The sequence below is a fragment of the Drosophila miranda genome, chromosome 2 (assembly GCF_003369915.1).
Source record: "Drosophila miranda strain MSH22 chromosome 2, D.miranda_PacBio2.1, whole genome shotgun sequence".
Classification (NCBI taxonomy): Eukaryota; Metazoa; Arthropoda; class Insecta; order Diptera; family Drosophilidae; genus Drosophila; species Drosophila miranda.
In genome coordinates, this window is record NC_046675.1 from 14,251,030 (window position 1) to 14,270,615 (window position 19,586).

The following is a 19,586-nucleotide window of genomic DNA, read 5'->3' on the forward strand; positions in this document are numbered from 1 at the left end:
GTAAGAGTCATAACTAAATATGTAATTGTATATTTTAAGTACATATGCATACACTAAAACAATAATTCAGTTGTACGTTGACATATGAAATTCAATACAAAACGGTTTCCCATGCAATAGTATCGTTGACATTTCTAGTTCACCGAATTGTTTCAAACTGCATTGAAGACGGAAAGACAGCTGAATTAAGAATATCAAATTAAAATAAATTTGTTTAAATCAAAAAGGTAGTTTGTTTTGATTTTGATAAATTTGGACTGCATTTGTTTGGAAGTTGTGCGTCACGTCGCGAAGCTGCTTGCTACACAACTAGCTGTCAAATCCGTGACGTGGCCTGGCCGACCGATTTTTCCAATTAGCAAGCAAACTTAGTATCAATTTATAATCAACTATTAATAGATAATTTAGGCTTTTCACGATGACTACCTACGAGGAGTTCATCCAGCAGAACGAGGACCGTGACGGAGTGCGTCTGACGTGGAATGTGTGGCCCTCGAGTCGCATTGACGCCAGCCGCTTGGTCGTGCCGCTTGCTTGTCTTTACCAGCCGCTGAAGGAGCGCCCCGACTTGCCACCTATACAATATGAGCCCGTTCTGTGCACACGCAGCAACTGTCGGGCCATTCTGAACCCCCTGTGCCAGGTGGACTACCGTGCCAAGTTGTGGGTGTGCAACTTTTGTTTCCAGCGCAATCCCGTGAGTAGAAGATGCGACAGTGACTCAGTCCCATTTTTTACTTGAACTTTGCCTTGACGTTGCTTGTTTTAGTTTCCCCCTCAATATGCGGCCATTTCGGAACAACATCAGCCCGCTGAGCTGATCCCCGGATTCAGCACCATTGAGTACACCATTACCAGGGCTCCGACCATGCCTCCAGTCTTCATTTTCCTCGTCGACACCTGCATGGACGAGGAGGAGCTGGACGCCCTTAAAGATTCGCTGCAGATGTCGCTCAGTCTGCTGCCGCCCAATGCCCTGGTCGGATTGATTACGTTCGGCAAGATGATACAAGTGCATGAGCTGGGAGCCGAGGGCTGCTCCAAGAGCTACGTGTTCCGCGGCACCAAGGACTTGACGGCCAAGCAGGTGCAGGACATGCTCGGAATCGGACGCGGCGCTGCTCCGGGCCCTCAGCAGCCGGGCCAGGCAATGCCCGGACAGCAGCGGCCGAATGCCCCAGCAGCAGGAGCACCTTTGCCGCCGGCTCATCGTTTCCTGCAGCCGATCAGCCAGTGCGATGCGGCACTGGGTGATCTGCTCAGCGAGCTACAGCGCGACCCTTGGCCGGTGCCGCAGGGCAAGCGCTACCTGCGCTCCACGGGCGCTGCTCTCTCGATAGCAGTTGGCCTGCTGGAGTGCACCTACCCGAACACGGGTGGTCGGATTATGTCCTTCGTCGGTGGCCCTTGCTCCCAGGGCCCCGGCCAAGTGGTCGACGACGAACTGAAGCATCCGATTCGCTCTCACCATGACATTCACAAGGACAACGTCAAGTTCATGAAAAAGGCCATCAAGCACTTCGATGCGCTGGCCCTGCGTGCCGCCACCAATGGGCACAGCGTCGACATCTACTCGTGCGCCCTCGACCAGACTGGCCTCCTGGAGATGAAGCAGCTGTGCAACTCGACGGGCGGGCATATGGTCATGGGAGACTCGTTCAACTCGTCGCTGTTCAAGCAGACATTCCAACGCGTGTTTGCGCGTGACAGCCGCAACGATCTGAAAATGGCATTCAATGCCACGCTGGAAGTGAAGTGCTCGCGCGAGCTAAAAATATCGGGAGGTATCGGCTCGTGTGTGTCGCTGAATGTGAAGAGCCCGTCGGTGTCGGATGTGGAGATCGGCATGGGCAACACGGTGCAGTGGAAGCTGTGCACTCTGAATCCCAGCTCCACGGTGGCCTACTTCTTCGAGGTTGTCAACCAGCACGCCGCCCCCATTCCCCAGGGCGGACGCGGCTGCATACAGTTTATAACACAGTATCAGCATCCGAGCGGTCAGCGGCGCATCCGCGTCACGACATTGGCCAGAAAGTGAGTGCCAGAGAGTGGCCAGGCAGTGGCGCAGCTAGCATTCAGTAATTTCTCTGTTTCTCTTCATGTACAGCTGGGCTGATGCCACCACAAATGTGCATCATATCAGTGCTGGCTTTGACCAGGAAGCTGCCGCCGTCCTTATGGCCCGCATGGTTGTCTACCGCGCGGAGACGGACGAGGGACCTGATATTCTGCGCTGGGTTGATCGTCAGCTGATTCGCCTGGTGAGTACACAGTATTGATTACTCGTCGGAGAGAAGTTCTCTTATGAATCGACAATAATCCCTAATTGCAGTGCCAAAAGTTCGGCGAGTACACCAAGGACGATCCGAACAGTTTCCGGCTGTCGCAGAACTTCAGTCTGTTCCCGCAGTTCATGTACCACCTGCGCCGCTCGCAGTTCCTGCAGGTCTTCAACAATTCGCCCGACGAGACCACATTCTACCGACACATGCTGATGCGCGAGGACCTCACCCAGTCGTTGATCATGATACAGCCGATACTCTATAGCTACTCGTTCAACGGACCGCCCGAGCCCGTGCTGCTGGACACCGCCTCGATCCAGGCGGATCGCATTCTGCTGATGGACACATTCTTCCAGATACTCATCTATCACGGCGAGACGATTGCACAGTGGCGAGCCCTCAAGTACCAGGACATGCCCGAGTACGAGAACTTCAAGCAGCTGCTGCAGGCCCCCGTGGACGATGCCCAGGAGATCCTGCAGACTCGCTTCCCCATGCCACGCTACATCGACACCGAGCACGGCGGCTCGCAGGCGCGCTTCCTGCTCTCGAAGGTCAATCCCTCGCAGACCCACAACAACATGTATGCCTATGGGCAGGTAAGTGCCAGCCAGCCAACAGCTCGGCTGGCTAACTCTCGACAGATCTTTGCAGCATTTTCTTAAAAAAATTCTCGTTTTATGTTTGGTTTTGTTTCACTCATTGTGCATACGTTTCCGTTTCCGTATCCGTATCCCTGTCATGCGCAGCCGGCCATTGGTCAGACGACGGTAGTACATTTTTACTGTTTACTGTTCACTGGGAATCTGCTTTATTGTATAGTTTCTAAGCTGATTTGTTGGTGCTGGTTTCGCTCTCATTTCCCCTCCTGTCCGAACTGCACGAGCCCCGTCCCTGCCCATCATTTGACTAATTCTCTTTTGGCATGTCTTGACAGGACGGCGGAGCTCCCGTACTCACCGACGATGTCTCGCTGCAGCTGTTCATGGAGCATCTCAAGAAGCTGGCCGTCTCCACAACCACATGAATCGCCCAACGATGAGAGGAGCACCACTAGGAGGGTTCTATTCTACCTAAGATTCTTCAAATACCGAACGAGCTGATCCTTTTGGAATCCTTTTGGCCAAGGCAATGCAATCACAGATACAGATATAAACATACAACAGATATTCCACTTGATCATCTGATCGTCTGAGACACACAATAAACTATTCAAATTATGTTCAACAATTTAAATGACACGCTGTTGGCCTTTATTTGCAAGAAACTAAAAACAAAATGCCCTCAGAACCTTAAATTACAGCGAAATAAAGAAGAATTAAGAATTGTATCAAGTGCGGGCCGCACAGGCCACACTTCCATAACGACTACTAATACAAGTTATGCCTCTCGGTAGACTCCACCTCCGTCCTAAACTATTTGGTACACACTGACTAAAAAGCTTGCTCTCTCTCTATCTCTGCCTCTGGTCCAGGATTGTATCTTGGCCTCAGTTGAGAAACCTTATGGACATCTTTGTGTCGACGTCGGTGCGGTCTAGGGCCTTGCAGAAGTCCTCGAACGATATCTTGCCCTGGCAGCAGAGGTCTGCCTCCAGGATTGTGCGCTCCGCAATGCTGACCAACTGGTCCTGGCTGATGTTGGCGCCCACCATCATGTGCAGAATGGAGAGCAGCTCGTCCCGGCTAATCACGCCGTCGTCATCAAGGTCGTACATCTTGAAGGCGAACTTCAGCTTCTCCTCCCGGCTGTTCAGCATGCTCTGCTTGTTATCCCTCAGCGGACGGAAGTGGGCCAGCACGTTCATGAACTGCCGAAAGTTCACCCGATCGTCGGTGCTCTCGGCAAAGAACGAGTGGACGATGCGCTCGCACAGCGGATTGATGGCCAGCTCCGGGATCCGCATCAGGTCCTCGCGGGAGAGGGTCCCGCAGTCGTTGCGATCCAACGACGTGAAGCGCGAGTACAATCTCTCGATTTGGTTGGGAGTAACTGCGAATGAGTCGAAGTTATTAGTTATAAAATTCACCTGAATTATCAGCTCTTATCGGGGAACTGATACTAGCTGGTCGAACAGCACTGGATACAAGTCCGACGAGGTGGCGGCTATTTCAATTGTGAGAAACTTTGAGCTTATCGCCCCATACATATCGCATTTACACGGTCTCGGACACTAGATAATTGCTTCATTCCAGTCAAAGGCATAGATAAGCGCCGACTTTTGCCCCCCAGACGACAAATAGCTACTAAAAGGGGGGCGATTGCCGATGACGTCACTCGCAGCGTACAGGTGCAATTGTAATTGTAATGCAAATTGATTGCTGGAAAACGGCTGTGCATATAGCTCTTGCATAAGGCAAGCGCATCGTGCGGATGCTTTTTTAAATAAGTAAATATGTATTTTCGTTTTTTAGAGCACCCACAACACAGCAACGTACAAACAAACCCCAGACGCCCTTGAGCAAAGCTACTGATAGTCTATGGAACCAGCCAGCGCAGCCACGCACGGTAGCCCAAATATTTGTACAAGTAATTGAACAGCTTTTAGCGCTCAAGTGCGACAATTGGGGCAGGCCAGGCCAGTCCAGTGAGTGGATTGGATTGTACTTGATATCCAAATGCGTATTGGTTTCGAAAGTAGTTTCCATTCTGATGACTTCTTGGCCAAGGTTATTGCCGCCCCAGTTTTGTACTCACAACCAGTTTCCTCCTGAATCTGCGCTATCTCCTCGTTCCGGAGGAACAGTGATGACTTGTTGCCCATCTCGCCGTTGCAATTTTGGTTAAAAATTTGGAACCCGCTGAATATAATCAATTCGGATGCAATAGGGATGAGAGTATATAATATATCAGTACATCGATAACTTTTGACAATATATTTATTTGCTTGGGATCTATAAACTGAACTACAATCTTCTGAATTTGGAGCAATGCAATTAATACTATTTTTCTTTTGTTGGATTGACAGCGTAATTCTTATATGTCTACCAGCTTCGACTGTATTTGCATGTTCATCGCGGATCGTTGCAAATATCGATATATTTGTGCGATAAGCTGAAATTGAATTCGGCGGTTGTGGTCTTATGACACTACACTCTAGTTACAGGCGACTTACTGAGTTTCCTCAGTCTCTGTTTTAAAACTAGATATTTTGAGAACAACGAAATATTGCAGTTTATTGTCTTCTTAAAAGTTCTTACAGGTTATAGGTAAGAAACATTTAATTCTAAGAAAATGTCATAATTTCGTTTCATAGAAGCTTGGAAAACTTTTTGATATTAATTAAAGGATATCATGCCAAATTACGATAAAAATCGAGGAGAGTGATTTCCAACTCTTGAACAGAGAACAATAAGTCCATTGTCGAAAATGATATAGCTCGAAAAATGTTTGCGTATTCATGTGAAAGTCCTACACGCACAATTTATGTATTGTATTAACCATAACCGTACTGATGTCCCAGTTCATACACTGAACATGTCGCAAACGATCTTTCTGGATTAGATCCCAGGGTCTTGGGTATTATATATCAATAGGTATGAAATGGGCTATACACATTTTCCATTCAGGTTCGCATTTGACAATTACATAATAAATGTAGTTAATAAGTAGCAAATGTGTAGTTAGAGTGTTGTTACTGTATACAAACAATTAGTTTTGTGGAAATTGTTATTGACCTTTTTGTTTAAACCTTATTTTATAAATAATCTTATTAAGCTAAAGACTGTAAATTAACCAGTAATTACCAATTAACTAACCAATCGAAGAATATGAATACAAATAATTCGGCAGTATATTTAAATTATATTTTAAAACTGTGACGTATAATTCGGTATATTTTTGAGGGTCAGACCGTATATGTAATGGACAAATCCGCGGTCACACTAGACTTAATAACAAAAACATTTTTAAAAAATTATTTATTAACATAAATGGATAAGTTAAATTGTACCCTGACTGCTGTTAAGAACCTGCGCTCGAATGTGCGACAGTGCTTTGAGCACTTGGCCGACGGCACAGATGGGGAGGGAGTGGAAGAAAGCCGAAACAAGTTTGTCCACGATTTTCAGGAGAAATTCGGAGCCATAAATTCACAATTGCGGTGAGGAAATTGAGAAAATCATTGTGTTGTTGTTTTATATCATGGATTACTGCCTTGCAGTGAAGTGGAGCAGTTGATCAATGGGTTGCAAGTGCCGCCCACGGCCTACTCCCTGGGAAATACGGCGTACCTGGCCCAGGAGACATCTCAGGACCGGCAGGCTCTGTATCCACAGCTGGTGAATAGCTACAAGTGGATCGACAAGGTGCACGATCACAGCTTCCTGGCCTTCAACAATCTCAACCAGAACACGCTGCGGAGGTCGTACAACTACTGCTCTCAAAAGCGCCCGCGCCTGCCGTTCTCTTCATTCAACAATGATCCGGAGTAAGTTTGCGGGGCACAGCTATTAGGAAATAGGAAATAGCAAATACGTATACGCACTGGCTGACACTGACCCCGAATCCTATTTGATTTCGCAGCCATATAGACAAATTGCTCAGTGAAATCAACACCCCGCCGCACACTTCATACAGAGTATTCCGTCCGTTTGGGTCCAACGCCGTGGCGATCGTGACCATCAGCAATGTGCTGAAGGCGGCCATCGTGTTCAAGGGCGTGCTCATTGAGTGGGTGACGGTGAAGGGCTACGACGAGCCGCTCGAGCAGGATGACCTGTGGGCGGAGTCGCGCTACGAGGTATTCCGCAAAGTCCAGGAGCACGCCCACTCTGCCATGCTGCACTTTTTCTCCCCTACGCTACCCGACCTGGCGGTGAAGAGTTATGTGACCTGGCTAAACAGCCACATTAAGCTCTTCCTCGAACCCTGCAAGCGCTGCAGCAAGTACATAGCCAACGGCCTGCCGCCCACGTGGCGGGATCTGCGCACACTGGAGCCCTTCCATGAAGAGTGTCGCAACTGCTGAAGATTATGATTAAATATATATCTTTATAAGCATAACTTGTATACTTCATTTATTTCAAACAAAATATTATATGTATTTGAATGCATGCGTGCGGATTTTTAGAAATCGCATCGCTCGACTGAATAACTACAACGGTTTAATGCATTTTTAATGGCCAACTGAGGTGGCTGCAATTGCTGCAGCATATTGTGTTCGCACACCCCGCTGCAGGCACAGGCGCTCGAAGTTCTCTCGCAGAGTGGCACGGAGTCGCTCGCGCTGCTGCCTCACCTCCGCCTGGTGGTACTTGAAGGCCAGCACCACCTCTTGGGGAATGTAATAGTTTTCATCGTCCTTATCGTAGTCGTCATAGTCGTCCTGCAACACAAAGTATGAATAGATAAATGAGTTAAAAATTTGTATGGAGTTCAGAGGCAATCCTGCTTCAGTTTTCGGCCATCCTTTGTGATGACAGATGCCATCAGTGCCAACTATCAACGATCAGTCAACGAACTCACCCACATCTGCAACAATGAAAACTTGTGCTCCAACTGCGAGGGGTGGCAGTAGAGTATATCAGAGACGAAGCTGTTGCGTTCGGCAACATCTAATCCATTCTGCTGATCCTCATCCAGGGGGACATCGTGATTGCACAGTCCATCTGAGCACGAGACCTCCGACCCTTCGGGTGACGAGACCACGCTGGAGGTACGGGAATTGATGTGCGAAGTGGGATCACTTCCATAGCCAGAATCCCGTACATCCTGCTCACAAGGACAGTTTGGCATAGACGCCAAACATTCGTCACACTTGCGAACACCGTTTGGCTGCTTAGCAACATTCGATGAAACGCAACTGGCGACGTCCAAGTGCTCATCATACAGGTGCTGAGGAGCCGAGACCGCCGGCCTTGGCTGCTGCTTCGTGATGGCTTTTTTGGAGGCAGACTTTTGCTTCTTTTTCTTCGATTGCTTCTTCGCTTTCGATTTCGTTGGCTTGTCATTGGTAGGAGGCGTTGGCTCCGGCTCGGGCGCGAGAGTTACTGCCTCCGTGACAATGCCATCGTCGACACCTACATCGTTAAGCTCCAAATGTTCTTCCAGATCCACATCCGCATCCGCATCGATATCCACATCTACATCTACATCTACATCTTCTTCCTCATCATCAGACTCGCCTGCGTCCGCGTCTACATCCGCGTCCGCGCTCTCTTCGCATTGGCGATGCAAGTTCTTTTTCTCATCTTTCCTCCTCTTCTTCTTGAGCTTCTTCAGCTCACGCTTCAGCTCCTTGGCCTTCTCAGCGCGACTAATTTCCTGGTAGAGCAGCTCCAAATTGCTGATGCCCTGCTTTTGCTCCACGAATGTATCAAAGCTGCGACAAAGTGCGTGCACGCCCACAGCAGCCAGCACTTGGCAGGCGCGCTCCTCCTCGCGCAGACTTACGTAAATGCGTCGAAGCCGTTCGTACATGATCATCCCCACGCAGGTGAGCACCTCCTCCTGGGCGATCTCCAGCGTTTTGGCGTGCCTTTCGCGCAGTTTCGAGTAGCTGCCGTTCACCTCAGGCTCAGCACGCTTGATCAGGGCATCGAGGAACTCAATTTTATTCGTGTTCACGTGTATGTGCTGGTCGGGAACACACTTGCGGATGTGCGCATACAGTTGAGCAGCATAGCCCTTCTCTTTGGAGGAGATTTCACCAATGAGTATTTTATAGGCGCGTTCAATCTACGAAGAGGCAAGCAGATAAGGTATATCCTTGAGCTTTACCTATTCCATTCTCACCTTTGTCCGACAGCCAGAGCAGAACTTGTGCTTCTTTAGATAGTTTTCGAGCACATCGTGCAGCTCCTTGGTTTCGATGATCGTCAACTCGTTGCGGCAGTTGCTCTTCATGGCGGACCACACTTCTCGCCAGGTCTCCGAGAAGGGTTTGGCACGGAAGGCGTCCAGCGAATGCAGGACACATCGCGTCTTGTTCCGCAATTTACTATCGAGCAGATTGTTGAGTACCTCGTGATGTCGATAGAGCAGCGTGCCCAGGGCCTGTGGCGTCTTCAGCTTCTCCTCGGCAATTCCCAGCTTGGCCTTGTCTCGCAGCTCCAGCGGATCGAGCGTGCGATGTCCCGACTCGGTCAGCTGATAGTACAATCGCTCTACTCGGCGTCGGCAGCCCACGCACTGCACGCACTGATTTAGCACCGCCATGAAGCTGGCGCTATCAATCTCCAGCGATTGGCGACGCTCGGCCTCTGTGAGCAGCCTGAATTTGCGAGAGAACTCCTCCAGGTCGCGACCCCGTATCAGGGGGCTGTCGATGACGAGTCCTTTGCTGTTCAGGTCCATTAGCATCTGGAAGCATCGAGAGAAGAACGGTTAGATCGGTTAGAGCGAGAGTGGAACCTGTTTAGGTGCATCCGCTGCTGCCGATTCAGCGGCAGCGTTCCATCTCTCTCTTTTGCTGCACTGCTGTGTGCACTTTCAAACAACATGGCGACAGAGGGCGAAGCAGCGAGAAGTTTCGGGTGCGGGTGGGTGGCAGGTGCAGAAATAAGAGACTAAGCGGCTCCTCTCTCTTTCCCTCTCTCGCTCATACCCCTCTCACTCTCAGCTGACGGAGAACTGCCAGCAGAATAATATCATGGATCAAGTTCAATTAATAAACGCACAATTACAATTTCCGAGCTGTTTGTGAGACGAGACTAACACACATGCAGGCAGGCACTACATACATATGCATGTACATATACCCGTGTGTTATGAAAGTTTTTGGACAAGCTGCATGGCACGACTGTGTGCGTGTGTGAGTTCATGCGAGTGTGAGGGGTTCTGCTGCCAGTCATTTTTCGCCTTACATATACAAAATCTGTACGGACAAAGCATAATATAATGACTGCTACTTACCATTAGTTTATCGCCTGCTACCAGGGGTAAATGCCTGCGACCAACATAACCAGAATCATCGTCATCAGTGGTATAGACTTTTGTCAGTCTCGCCATGTTCGAGAGCCAACGAAGGCAATTTCAGGCACTTTACGAAACACTTCTGCAGGGAGTGGGGGAAGGAGCAACAAAAACACTGCACTGTTTAACAAATAATACGCACTAGTATATCTCTATGCGATTCGAATGTCTCTAGGTCTCTCGAAATTCAGCTGCAAAATCTATTTTCTATGTCAAACACGTAGTAGGTGAATCGGTCCGGTCGCCATTAAATGCTGGCAGTAGTGTGACCGTAATAAAACAATGTACTGAAATACTGAAATCTGAAATCATAAGAGGTTAGTTCTCAGCTGACTATAGCTCCCTACACAAATTCAAGTCCATAAAAAGGACTCTACGATCGTTTTCTACTTTGTTCTTGATTTATTTGGTGAGCTCACATATACATATGAGCCGAGCGAAACAGTTCTGACGTGCAAATCGATCGTCAGAATTGAGTATAGCGCGAAAGACCAATCGAACCACCTAGTAGCAGGTTCCTTCCCTCAGGATAGCTGGTGCATTTTAATGTTATATAAAACACCCTTATCTGTTAAATCTAAATATTAGAGGCCTAGGTTAGGTTAGGTTGAGGCGGCTGCCGGGCTCGCTCGGAACCCGTCACACTTAGGCCGGTTTCGGCCCGTTGTGATACCGCATAGGATCATTTCCTTCCTGCGTTGTGAGACTTCCTGTCAGCAATTATCCCATCCAGATGCTCTCACAAAGTTCGCTATCCTCCTGGGACATAGTTTGGACATCTCTGAGATGTCGTGTAGAAAGGCTGAGCCCAGGTGCTGTAGCCTTCTTCTGCTGAGAGCTGGGCAGGAGCAGAACAGATGTTCCACTGTCTCCTCCTCTTCCTCGTCTCTACAGCTGCGACAAAAATCGTTATGTGGGGCCCCCAGCCTGTTAGCGTGGGTGCCTATTAGCCAGTGTCCCGTGAGGGAACGTGTGACTACGCTGCACCTTTTCCTGCTTAACTTGAGGAATTAGAGGCCTAAGATCGAAACGATTTAAAATTATTCTCAAACTATAAATGGATACTAGCTTTTACTTGAAACTTAAGGTTATGATATAATGTGCCGCCCAGTGGGACACTTTTTAGAGCATTTATCATGCTCAATACAACCAGATGTAAGAAACTTAAGGTATGTGAAACAAGAAACACAACCTCTGAAAAAACCGTCGAAAGCGTAAATATGGTGTTGCTCAACAGAGCGGTAACATAACTTTATTTTGAAATTGAGCGCATCTTGTGATTGATGTTTTGAAATAAGCATTGGGCAAATACTCAATTTTGGGTTTGACGATAATTTCAATAAAGATTAGCGCGCAATTTCTGTGACTCTCCTTCATTTGTTCTACAATTGGAGTGGAGTATCACCGAAACACTACATTGTTCAACTTTACTAGCCCTGTTCGGGCTAGATACGTTATTTTCTGTACGTTTTAAAAGATGTGCACGTGTACCTTTATTCATGAAAATGTTGAATTTTTTCAAAATATTTTATGTTTAGAGCTTTGTATGTTTTTTTTCAGGAAAAGCGCTTTGATCACAATGGTGACCTTTGCTCGTAACGGTATAATGTGCTCTGCTGCAGCAGCTACATTAAAATTATTTTTTTTACATATTACTTTTACATTTACATATTTTTAGTTGGGACACAAAAAACTCGAATTTTTTCCAAATGTTTGATTGATGCAATCTGACTCATGACAACGCTCAATATTGCAAGCAATATGCTTATTGCTTTACTAATTTTTATACCCGATACTCAAAATGAGTATTGGGGTATATTAGACTTGTGGTAAAAGTGGATGTGTGTAACGTCCAAAAGGAATCGTTTCCGACCCCATAAAATATATATATTTTTGATCAGCATCAATAGCCGATTCGATTGAGCCATGTCTGTCTGTCCGTCTGTCCGTCCGTCTGTCTGTCCGTCTGTCCGTCCCCTTCAGCGCCTAGTGCTCAAAGACTATAAGAGCGAGAGCAACGATGTTTTGGATCCAGACTTCTGTGATATGTCACTGCTACAAGAATATTTCAAAACTTTGCCCCGCCCACTTCCGCCCCCACAAAGGGCGAAAATCTGTGGCATCCACAATTTCGACGATACGAGAAAACTAAAAACTCACAAATCTCAGAGACTATTAAGGCTAGAGGAACCAAATTTGGTATCCGCACTCCTGTTAGATCTCACTATAAAACGTATATCTCAAAATTTCGCCCCACCCCCTTCCGCCCCCACAAAGGACGAAAATCTGTTGCATCCACAATATTAAGGATACGAGAAAACTAAAAACGCAGAGTCATAGATAATGATCATATATATCAGATTGCTGAATCTGGATCAGATCAGATCATTTTTATAGCCAAAAGGAACAAATCAATTTGCACTGGCTACGCAGCACCCGACGTCACGCTCAGACTGATTTTCTGTCTCTCTCGCACGCACTCCTTGTCGTGTCGTTTAATATTAGCGGCGTCTGCCGGAGGACTTAGTATCGGGTATAACTGTAGAGTTGCGGTGTCCGCAGCAACTCACAACGTTCCCCCTCGTTTTTTATTAATTTGTCACGTGACGTCTCGAAAAAGAGTGGAAAGTGTTTGATTATAAAATATACCGTTATATACCGAAAAATTGAATAAACCTACCGATTTATACGGTATCAAATATAAAATATACCGTAAACGGACAGTATTAAGAAAAATAGCAATTTTTTGCAGTGTAGTGCTGCCAGATTACAGATAAACGTTGCTGGCAACATTCAATTTGTATGGGCCAGACTCATGTGCCGAGGGAACGAGCAGCATCCTCCCTCAACATTCTGCATACCCTATCAAAATGAATATTATAGAATTAAGGAAATGTTTGTCATCCCAGCCTCCAATATATGCAGAAACTGGTCAGTCTCTGGTTTAAAGCTATCACAACGACAATATGCAGTTTATTGTCTTTATCAGGATATATATACAGGAAACTCATCAAATGCATGAATAGGTCTATAACATATTACGTTTTAAAGCAGTTTGTTTTTAAAGAGTTGAAGTAACTTCATAGGGTAATAGGGTACACAAAGGCCTGTACATACTCCGGTTGACAAGCAACAAGTCCAAAATACCAGCAACATGTAAGAAATGACATTCCATACAATGTTTTTTTTATGAACTTTTTTATTTAATCCTTGTTTTATACACAATACAATAAAAAGGTAGTTAATCTTGGACAAAATGTATTCATCAATGGGATCAAATTATGTGGGAAGAATTTTAGTTAGCCAGCATTATTCAACGGAATATCAAAATTGAGTAGTAGGATTTATTTGTTTGACCTTTGAAAATTCAATAAAAGGGAGCATTTAAAATAAGCCAGTCAAGTAGAAAATTGATTCATTAACCGGATACAATTATGTGGGCAGGGTTGAGGGCTCTACATAGCTAGTAATATTCGAGGGAATATCAAAAATGAGGAATATGTATGACGGAACTTGAAAATTCGGCAGTATATTTGCGGTTTCGGTATATTTCTGAGGGTCAGACCGTATATTTTTATCGAAATATCCGCGGTAACACTGACAGCGACGCCAAGGTGCCGAACATTTTTTTAGCGCGTTGGGCGAATAATTCTTTTTTTTTGTAAACGCGTGTTTGATAACTTCATTCTTTGTGTGTCGGTCAGTTAGGTGCACTTCGGAGACTTCTGAGAAAATGTCGCATCACTATGTGGTGACAGCGCAAAAGCCTACTGCGGTTGTAGCCTGTTTAACCGGTAAGGGGAAACGAGGGAGGGGGCCAATTTTCGTTCGTTTCGGCTACTATCGGAACCAGAACATGCATGTTTTGCCGGCTCTTCGCCATGATTATACAAGCTACATGATGGGATCGATATATTAACTGTTGAGCTCTGTTTCTTGTCTTCCAGGCAACTTTACATCGCCCACAGACCTGAACCTGATTATCGCCCGCAACAACCAGGTGGAGATTGATCTCGTCACGCCGGAGGGCCTGCGCCCGCTCAAGGAGATCAACATAAATGGCACCGTCGCGGTTATGCGCCACTTCAGGCCGCCGGATAGCAACAAGGATCTGCTGTTCATACTGACTCGTCGCTACAACGTCATGATATTGGAGGCGCGCATGGTCAACGACAGCATCACAGTCATAACCAAAGCAAACGGCAATGTCTCGGACTCGGCGGGCATTCCCTCGGAGGGCGGGGTCATTGCTGCCATCGATCCAAAGGCCCGAGTTATCGGCATGGTCCTGTACCAGGGGATCTTCACTATCATACCCATGGACAAGGAGGCCAGCGAGCTAAAGGCCACCAATTTGCGGTAAATTGAATGAAAATACAAAGTGGTTTATCAGCTAAGTTTATCTTTTGCATTAGGATGGACGAGCTGAACGTGTACGACGTAGAGTTCCTGCACGGCTGCCTAAATCCCACAATCATAGTCATCCACAAGGACAACGATGGACGACACGTCAAGTCGCATGAGATTAATTTGCGAGAGAAGGAATTCATAAAAATTGCATGGAAGCAGGACAATGTCGAGACGGAAGCCACCATGATGATACCCGTCCCGTCACCCATCGGAGGCGTGATCGTGATTGGGCGCGAGTCGATTGTCTACCACGATGGCAGCAACTACCATGCGGTGGCACCACTCACCTTCCGCCAGAGCACCATCAACTGCTATGCGAGAGTGGATGGCAAAGGACTGCGGTACTTGCTGGGCAACATGGACGGCCAGCTGTATATGCTCTTCCTGGGCACGTCCGAGACGAGCAAGGGCGTCACTGTCAAGGACATCAAGGTCGAGAAACTCGGCGAGATCTCTATACCAGAGTGCATTACATACTTGGACAATGGTTTCCTGTACATAGGCGCTCGACATGGTGACTCGCAGCTGGTGCGCCTCAGCTCGGAGTCAATCGAGGGCTCCTACGTCATACCAGTGGAGAACTTCACCAATCTGGCTCCCATTCTTGACATTGCCGTCGTAGATCTGGATCGCCAGGGACAGGGTCAGATCATCACTTGCTCTGGAAGCTTCAAAGATGGTTCTCTGCGAATCATTCGCATTGGGATAGGGATTCAAGAGCATGCCTGTATTGATCTTCCGGGGATCAAGGGCATGTGGTCTTTGAAGGTGGGCATCGACGAAAGCCCCTACGAAAATACTCTCGTATTGGCCTTTGTGGGACTCACCAGGATTCTCACTTTGTCCGGCGAGGAAGTGGAGGAAACCGAGATTCCCGGCTTCGCCAGCGATCTGCAAACGTTCCTCTGCGCCAATGTGGAACATGATCAGGTTTGACTGCCCTCGTTCTCGTTTTGAGTGCCTCTCTAATGAAGAATTTCCACTTAAGCTAATTCAAGTCACTTCGGACAGCGTGCGATTGGTGAAAAGTGCCACAAAAGCACTGATCTGCGAGTGGCGGCCTGAGGGCGACCGCTCTATTGGTGTCGTCTCGTGCAACAGCACACAGATTGTGCTGGCATCGGCACGCGACATCTTCTACATCGTCATCGAGGACGGCCGCTTGGTAGAGAAGTCGCGCAAGACCCTGGCGTATGAGGTGGCTTGCTTGGATATAACCCCGTTGGATGAGACGCAAAACAAGTCCGATTTGATTGCCGTGGGCTTGTGGACAGATATATCCGCAGTGATCTTGTCGCTACCCGATCTGGAGACGATTTACACTGAGAAGCTGAGCGGAGGTAAACGATTTAACCAATTTTTGGGGTCATTTGTGAACGAAGCCGTATTGATCGATTGCAGAAATTATTCCCCGCTCCATTCTGATGACCACCTTCGAGGGCATACACTATCTGCTCTGCGCCCTGGGCGATGGTTCGATGTATTACTTCATTATGGACCAGAAGACCGGACAGCTGACGGACAAGAAGAAGGTTACGCTCGGTACTCAGCCCACAACGCTGCGCACTTTCCGGTCGTTTGCCACGACCAATGTGTTTGCCTGTTCCGACCGTCCGACGGTGATCTATTCGTCGAACCACAAGCTCGTCTTCTCCAACGTTAATCTAAAGGAGGTCAATCACATGTGCTCGCTGAACGCCCAGGCCTATCCAGACAGCTTGGCGTTGGCCACCAAGAACTCGGTTATATTGGGCACCATTGACGAGATCCAAAAACTACACATCCGTACTGTGCCCCTGGGCGAGGGCCCGCGCCGCATTGCCTATCAGGAGGCATCGCAGACCTTTGCTGTGTCTACGCTTCGCATCGATGTCCATGGTCGCGGCGGGGCCAAGCCGTTGCGCAATAGCGCCTCCACACAGGCCCAGAATATCACATGTAGCTCGAATATCCTGCCCAAGCCGGGCGGCAACAACTCCACGGCAGCCAATGCGGAGGTTGGCCAGGAGATCGACGTGCACAACTTGCTGGTGATCGACCAGAACACTTTCGAGGTGCTGCATGCCCACCAGTTCGTAGCCCCCGAGACTATATCGTCACTGATGTCGGCCAAGCTGGGCGACGATCCAAACACATACTATGTGGTCGCTACCTCGCTGGTCATACCCGACGAGCCGGAGCCGAAGGTGGGGCGCATCATTATATTCCACTACCACGACAACAAGCTCACACAGGTGGCCGAGACCAAGGTGGATGGAACGTGCTACGCTTTGGTCGAGTTTAATGGCAAGGTCTTGGCCGGAATTGGCAGCTTTGTGCGTCTCTACGAATGGACCAACGAGAAGGAGCTCCGTATGGAGTGCAACATCCAGAATATGATTGCGGCACTGTATTTAAAGGCCAAGGGCGACTTCATCCTAGTGGGCGATCTGATGCGCTCCATCACCCTGCTGCAGCACAAGCAGATGGAGGGAATCTTTGTGGAGATCGCCCGCGACTGCGAGCCGAAGTGGATGCGTGCCGTGGAGATACTCGATGATGATACGTTTCTGGGCTCGGAGACAAACGGCAATCTGTTTGTGTGCCAGAAGGACAGGTAGCCTTCTATGAACTATAACGACCATTATCCTGATTATTAAAGTTTATATTTCTAGTGCTGCCACCACCGACGAGGAACGTCAGTTGCTGCCGGAACTGGCGCGTTTCCACCTGGGCGATACGGTTAACGTTTTCCGACATGGCTCTTTGGTGATGCAGAATGTGGGCGAACGCACCACGCCCATCAATGGATGTGTGCTGTATGGAACCTGTAATGGAGCCATTGGCATTGTCACCCAAATACCACAGGACTTTTACGATTTCCTGCATGGCCTGGAGGAGCGTCTGAAGAAGATCATCAAGTCGGTGGGCAAAATCGAGCACACCTACTATCGCAATTTCCAAATCAACACCAAAGTGGAGCCCAGCGAGGGATTTATAGATGGCGATCTGATAGAAAGCTTTTTGGACTTGAGTCGCGACAAGATGCGAGATGCTGTGCTGGGTCTAGAGGTTCGATGGTCAAGATTCCGTCATGTATTGGAATACTAAGGGTTTAATTTTGTTTGTACTTTCAGTTGACGCTGAACGGGGAACGGAAGGGCGCGGATGTGGAGGATGTCATCAAAATAGTGGAGGACCTAACGCGCATGCATTAAGGCGGCAATTTATGTGTATATAAGTATATAAAAAAGAACCATACCATACAATTTGTTGGAATGTACATGAAACTTCGATACCATGTATCCTGCTTAACCCCGTAGCGCTGTCACTCTCCCAAGTTTCTCGATTATGTTTGCTCGCACTAAGACTTGACAATGTATCAACAAAAAAATATATATGTTTCAAAGCTCTTACAAAGTTGCGCCTCACCTTAATAAACGTCAAAAGTATTTCGACTTTGCCTAACATTTGTTAATTTCATGGTTTGGAGTTTTCATTTTTCTTTATTGGTCCACAGATGTGCGATCGCTCACAGGATTATTGGCCCAGATAAATATTTTTCAAAACATACAAACTTAGGATCGTATTTCATTCTTTATAACTGGTTTTGCCTCTATCTACAAATTGTGTGCACTCAATTTTCTTATTTATTAAGCATTGTTTTGATATATTTTGACAAACAAGAATTTCATTTATATATATTGTATGTTGGTCCATTTTTTTGAGTAAATAATAAAGTACATTGTAAACACATATTAAACCTTCTTTCTTCACGTTTCCCATATGCCAGTAGTTTGAGGTTTTTAATAAAAACTTTCTATCAAATCGGCACAGGTGATTGAAGCCAAAGCCCGCCTATGCTAGTCATTATATATCTTATATTAAGATTCCTTATAACTCAATCGACGCTACCCTGAGCATGACTTCTGATTTAAAACTTACAAAAGAAGATCTTAATTAATATTGACCATACATTTTACCCTGAAAGCTGAATCTTAACTGTCTTACAGAATTTAAAGTCCCCGAACATCATGTTTTTAGAATGAATTTTATATAACAAACTAAAATTTAAGTAGTAAAATTTCGTTTATAAAACAAGTGTCCGGAAGAAAATAAGCATGGAGGAAAGAGTATTTAGATAGTTGTTCTATGCATTAACTAAATGATTGTCTTGGTAGCGGTCGGGTACTCATGTGGTGCCGTCGTAGCTTTGGCGGGACTTCAATATCAGTTTGCCCGTGTCATCGCAGCTCATGTTAAAGTCTCCAAGCACACAACGGGCGCGCGTTGTGATGACCTTCGGCGCTATGACCGACTTTTGTATGCCTATGATGAAGAGTACAATTAAGGTTACTGTGGCCGCTGCGAAGATTGGGTGTATCCAGAGGGATTCCGTCAGAGACACAACGGTGGTGTGGGGATCCCTCAGCCAGTACCAGGCCCCGATGGCCGTGCATATCGACATGGCGGACAGGAGAATGCGCCATCGGCACGTCGGTCTGTACGAGAGAACCACTTCGGTGAGTCGCAGCTCGAAAGCCTTCAGATCTTCGTCATCGGAGGGTTCCATTGCATCGGTTTTCTCATTGCTCGTAACCGATTTGATGAGTTTAAATTTGTCCAGGTTATAGAATTTTGAGTAATTGTGTGTGTAGATACATAGATTTTGACAGAATTTACAAAGTACTTTCTTTTTATGTTGCCACCGAATATGTACGAATGTGTACTAAAGATGTAAGAATATTCAATGAGATGGATGTACATAGATGCAGCAATTCGGAATCCTCAAATTGTATGTTCATGTAAAAGATATAATATGTATTTATTCCCAGAATCGAAAGTGCTGGTAGTTTGTAAAACACGTCTAAATATAGCTCCATGGCCGTAATACCTTTTGGCACACCGCACGCATGCGCAGCTATTTTACGTCCTGGGCACGCACGTTTGTGGCAGCAGATCTGCTAGCTCTCGTTCACGTGTGGCAGTCGCAAACAAAGC

The 19,586-nt window shown here is 47.0% G+C and overlaps 6 protein-coding genes across 7 annotated transcripts; 3 read left to right on the forward strand and 3 right to left on the reverse strand.

Annotated features, from left to right (window-relative positions):
• The first annotated feature begins 124 nt into the window (after window positions 1–124).
• LOC108155478 (protein transport protein Sec23A) lies at window positions 125–3,518 on the forward strand. Of its 2 annotated transcripts, XM_017286301.2 has the most exons (7): window positions 125–227; window positions 400–697; window positions 770–2,034; window positions 2,108–2,261; window positions 2,333–2,881; window positions 3,032–3,052; window positions 3,220–3,518. In XM_017286301.2, the coding sequence occupies exons 2-7, from the start codon at window positions 419–421 to the stop codon at window positions 3,307–3,309; spliced, it is 2,358 nt and encodes a 785-aa protein (XP_017141790.1). In that variant the 5' UTR covers window positions 125–227; window positions 400–418; the 3' UTR covers window positions 3,310–3,518. The 2 variants fall into 2 exon arrangements, with proteins under 2 accessions (XP_017141790.1, XP_017141791.1); XM_017286302.2 differs by lacking the exons at window positions 125–227; window positions 3,032–3,052 and having other exon boundaries at window positions 308–697.
• On the reverse strand, window positions 3,505–5,117 carry LOC108155481 (calcineurin B homologous protein 1). Its single transcript, XM_017286304.2, has 2 exons — window positions 4,980–5,117; window positions 3,505–4,274 (listed from the first exon to the last, which is right to left on the reverse strand). The coding sequence occupies exons 1-2, from the start codon at window positions 5,044–5,046 to the stop codon at window positions 3,772–3,774; spliced, it is 570 nt and encodes a 189-aa protein (XP_017141793.1). The 5' UTR covers window positions 5,047–5,117; the 3' UTR covers window positions 3,505–3,771.
• Window positions 5,118–6,156: 1,039 nt separating this feature from the next.
• LOC108156669 (mediator of RNA polymerase II transcription subunit 27) lies at window positions 6,157–7,336 on the forward strand. Its single transcript, XM_017288292.2, has 3 exons — window positions 6,157–6,384; window positions 6,445–6,711; window positions 6,807–7,336. The coding sequence occupies exons 1-3, from the start codon at window positions 6,215–6,217 to the stop codon at window positions 7,249–7,251; spliced, it is 882 nt and encodes a 293-aa protein (XP_017143781.1). The 5' UTR covers window positions 6,157–6,214; the 3' UTR covers window positions 7,252–7,336.
• On the reverse strand, window positions 7,284–10,470 carry LOC108156668 (gametogenetin-binding protein 2-like). The gene is made up of 4 exons (XM_017288291.2): window positions 10,137–10,470; window positions 9,018–9,584; window positions 7,749–8,960; window positions 7,284–7,608 (listed from the first exon to the last, which is right to left on the reverse strand). The coding sequence occupies exons 1-4, from the start codon at window positions 10,230–10,232 to the stop codon at window positions 7,399–7,401; spliced, it is 2,085 nt and encodes a 694-aa protein (XP_017143780.1). The 5' UTR covers window positions 10,233–10,470; the 3' UTR covers window positions 7,284–7,398.
• A 3,308-nt stretch (window positions 10,471–13,778) lies between these two features.
• Window positions 13,779–18,064, forward strand: LOC108155996 (DNA damage-binding protein 1). The gene is made up of 7 exons (XM_017287193.2): window positions 13,779–13,990; window positions 14,144–14,555; window positions 14,612–15,536; window positions 15,595–15,946; window positions 16,008–17,202; window positions 17,261–17,657; window positions 17,723–18,064. Exons 1-7 carry the CDS (start codon window positions 13,930–13,932, stop codon window positions 17,801–17,803), a joined length of 3,423 nt encoding a protein of 1,140 aa, XP_017142682.1. The 5' UTR covers window positions 13,779–13,929; the 3' UTR covers window positions 17,804–18,064.
• Window positions 18,065–18,619: 555 nt separating this feature from the next.
• LOC108155998 (nuclear envelope phosphatase-regulatory subunit 1 homolog) lies at window positions 18,620–19,265 on the reverse strand. The gene has a single exon (XM_017287198.2). It carries the CDS (start codon window positions 19,156–19,158, stop codon window positions 18,778–18,780), a length of 381 nt encoding a protein of 126 aa, XP_017142687.1. The 5' UTR covers window positions 19,159–19,265; the 3' UTR covers window positions 18,620–18,777.
• Window positions 19,266–19,586: the final 321 nt, after the last annotated feature.

Excerpts from the sequence above, each read along its gene's own strand:
- LOC108155481 (XM_017286304.2), bottom strand. The coding sequence starts at position 5,046 with ATGGGCAACAAGTCATCACTGTTCCTCCGGAACGAGGAGATAGCGCAG. Across the intron at positions 4,275-4,979 it reads GATTCAGGAGGAAACTGGTT|TTACTCCCAACCAAATCGAG; the intron begins GTGAGTACAAAA and ends ACTCATTCGCAG.
- LOC108156668 (XM_017288291.2), bottom strand. The coding sequence starts at position 10,232 with ATGGCGAGACTGACAAAAGTCTATACCACTGATGACGATGATTCTGGT. Across the intron at positions 8,961-9,017 it reads GCTCTGGCTGTCGGACAAAG|ATTGAACGCGCCTATAAAAT; the intron begins GTGAGAATGGAA and ends GCCTCTTCGTAG. Across the intron at positions 7,609-7,748 it reads TTTCATTGTTGCAGATGTGG|GACGACTATGACGACTACGA; the intron begins GTGAGTTCGTTG and ends TTTGTGTTGCAG.
- LOC108156669 (XM_017288292.2), top strand. The coding sequence starts at position 6,215 with ATGGATAAGTTAAATTGTACCCTGACTGCTGTTAAGAACCTGCGCTCG. Across the intron at positions 6,385-6,444 it reads GCCATAAATTCACAATTGCG|TGAAGTGGAGCAGTTGATCA; the intron begins GTGAGGAAATTG and ends ACTGCCTTGCAG. Across the intron at positions 6,712-6,806 it reads TCATTCAACAATGATCCGGA|CCATATAGACAAATTGCTCA; the intron begins GTAAGTTTGCGG and ends TTGATTTCGCAG.
- LOC108155996 (XM_017287193.2), top strand. The coding sequence starts at position 13,930 with ATGTCGCATCACTATGTGGTGACAGCGCAAAAGCCTACTGCGGTTGTA. Across the intron at positions 13,991-14,143 it reads GGTTGTAGCCTGTTTAACCG|GCAACTTTACATCGCCCACA; the intron begins GTAAGGGGAAAC and ends CTTGTCTTCCAG. Across the intron at positions 17,658-17,722 it reads ATGCTGTGCTGGGTCTAGAG|TTGACGCTGAACGGGGAACG; the intron begins GTTCGATGGTCA and ends TTGTACTTTCAG.
- LOC108155998 (XM_017287198.2), bottom strand. The coding sequence starts at position 19,158 with ATGGAACCCTCCGATGACGAAGATCTGAAGGCTTTCGAGCTGCGACTC.
- LOC108155478 (XM_017286301.2), top strand. The coding sequence starts at position 419 with ATGACTACCTACGAGGAGTTCATCCAGCAGAACGAGGACCGTGACGGA. Across the intron at positions 2,262-2,332 it reads ATCGTCAGCTGATTCGCCTG|TGCCAAAAGTTCGGCGAGTA; the intron begins GTGAGTACACAG and ends CCCTAATTGCAG. Across the intron at positions 3,053-3,219 it reads CGGCCATTGGTCAGACGACG|GACGGCGGAGCTCCCGTACT; the intron begins GTAGTACATTTT and ends ATGTCTTGACAG.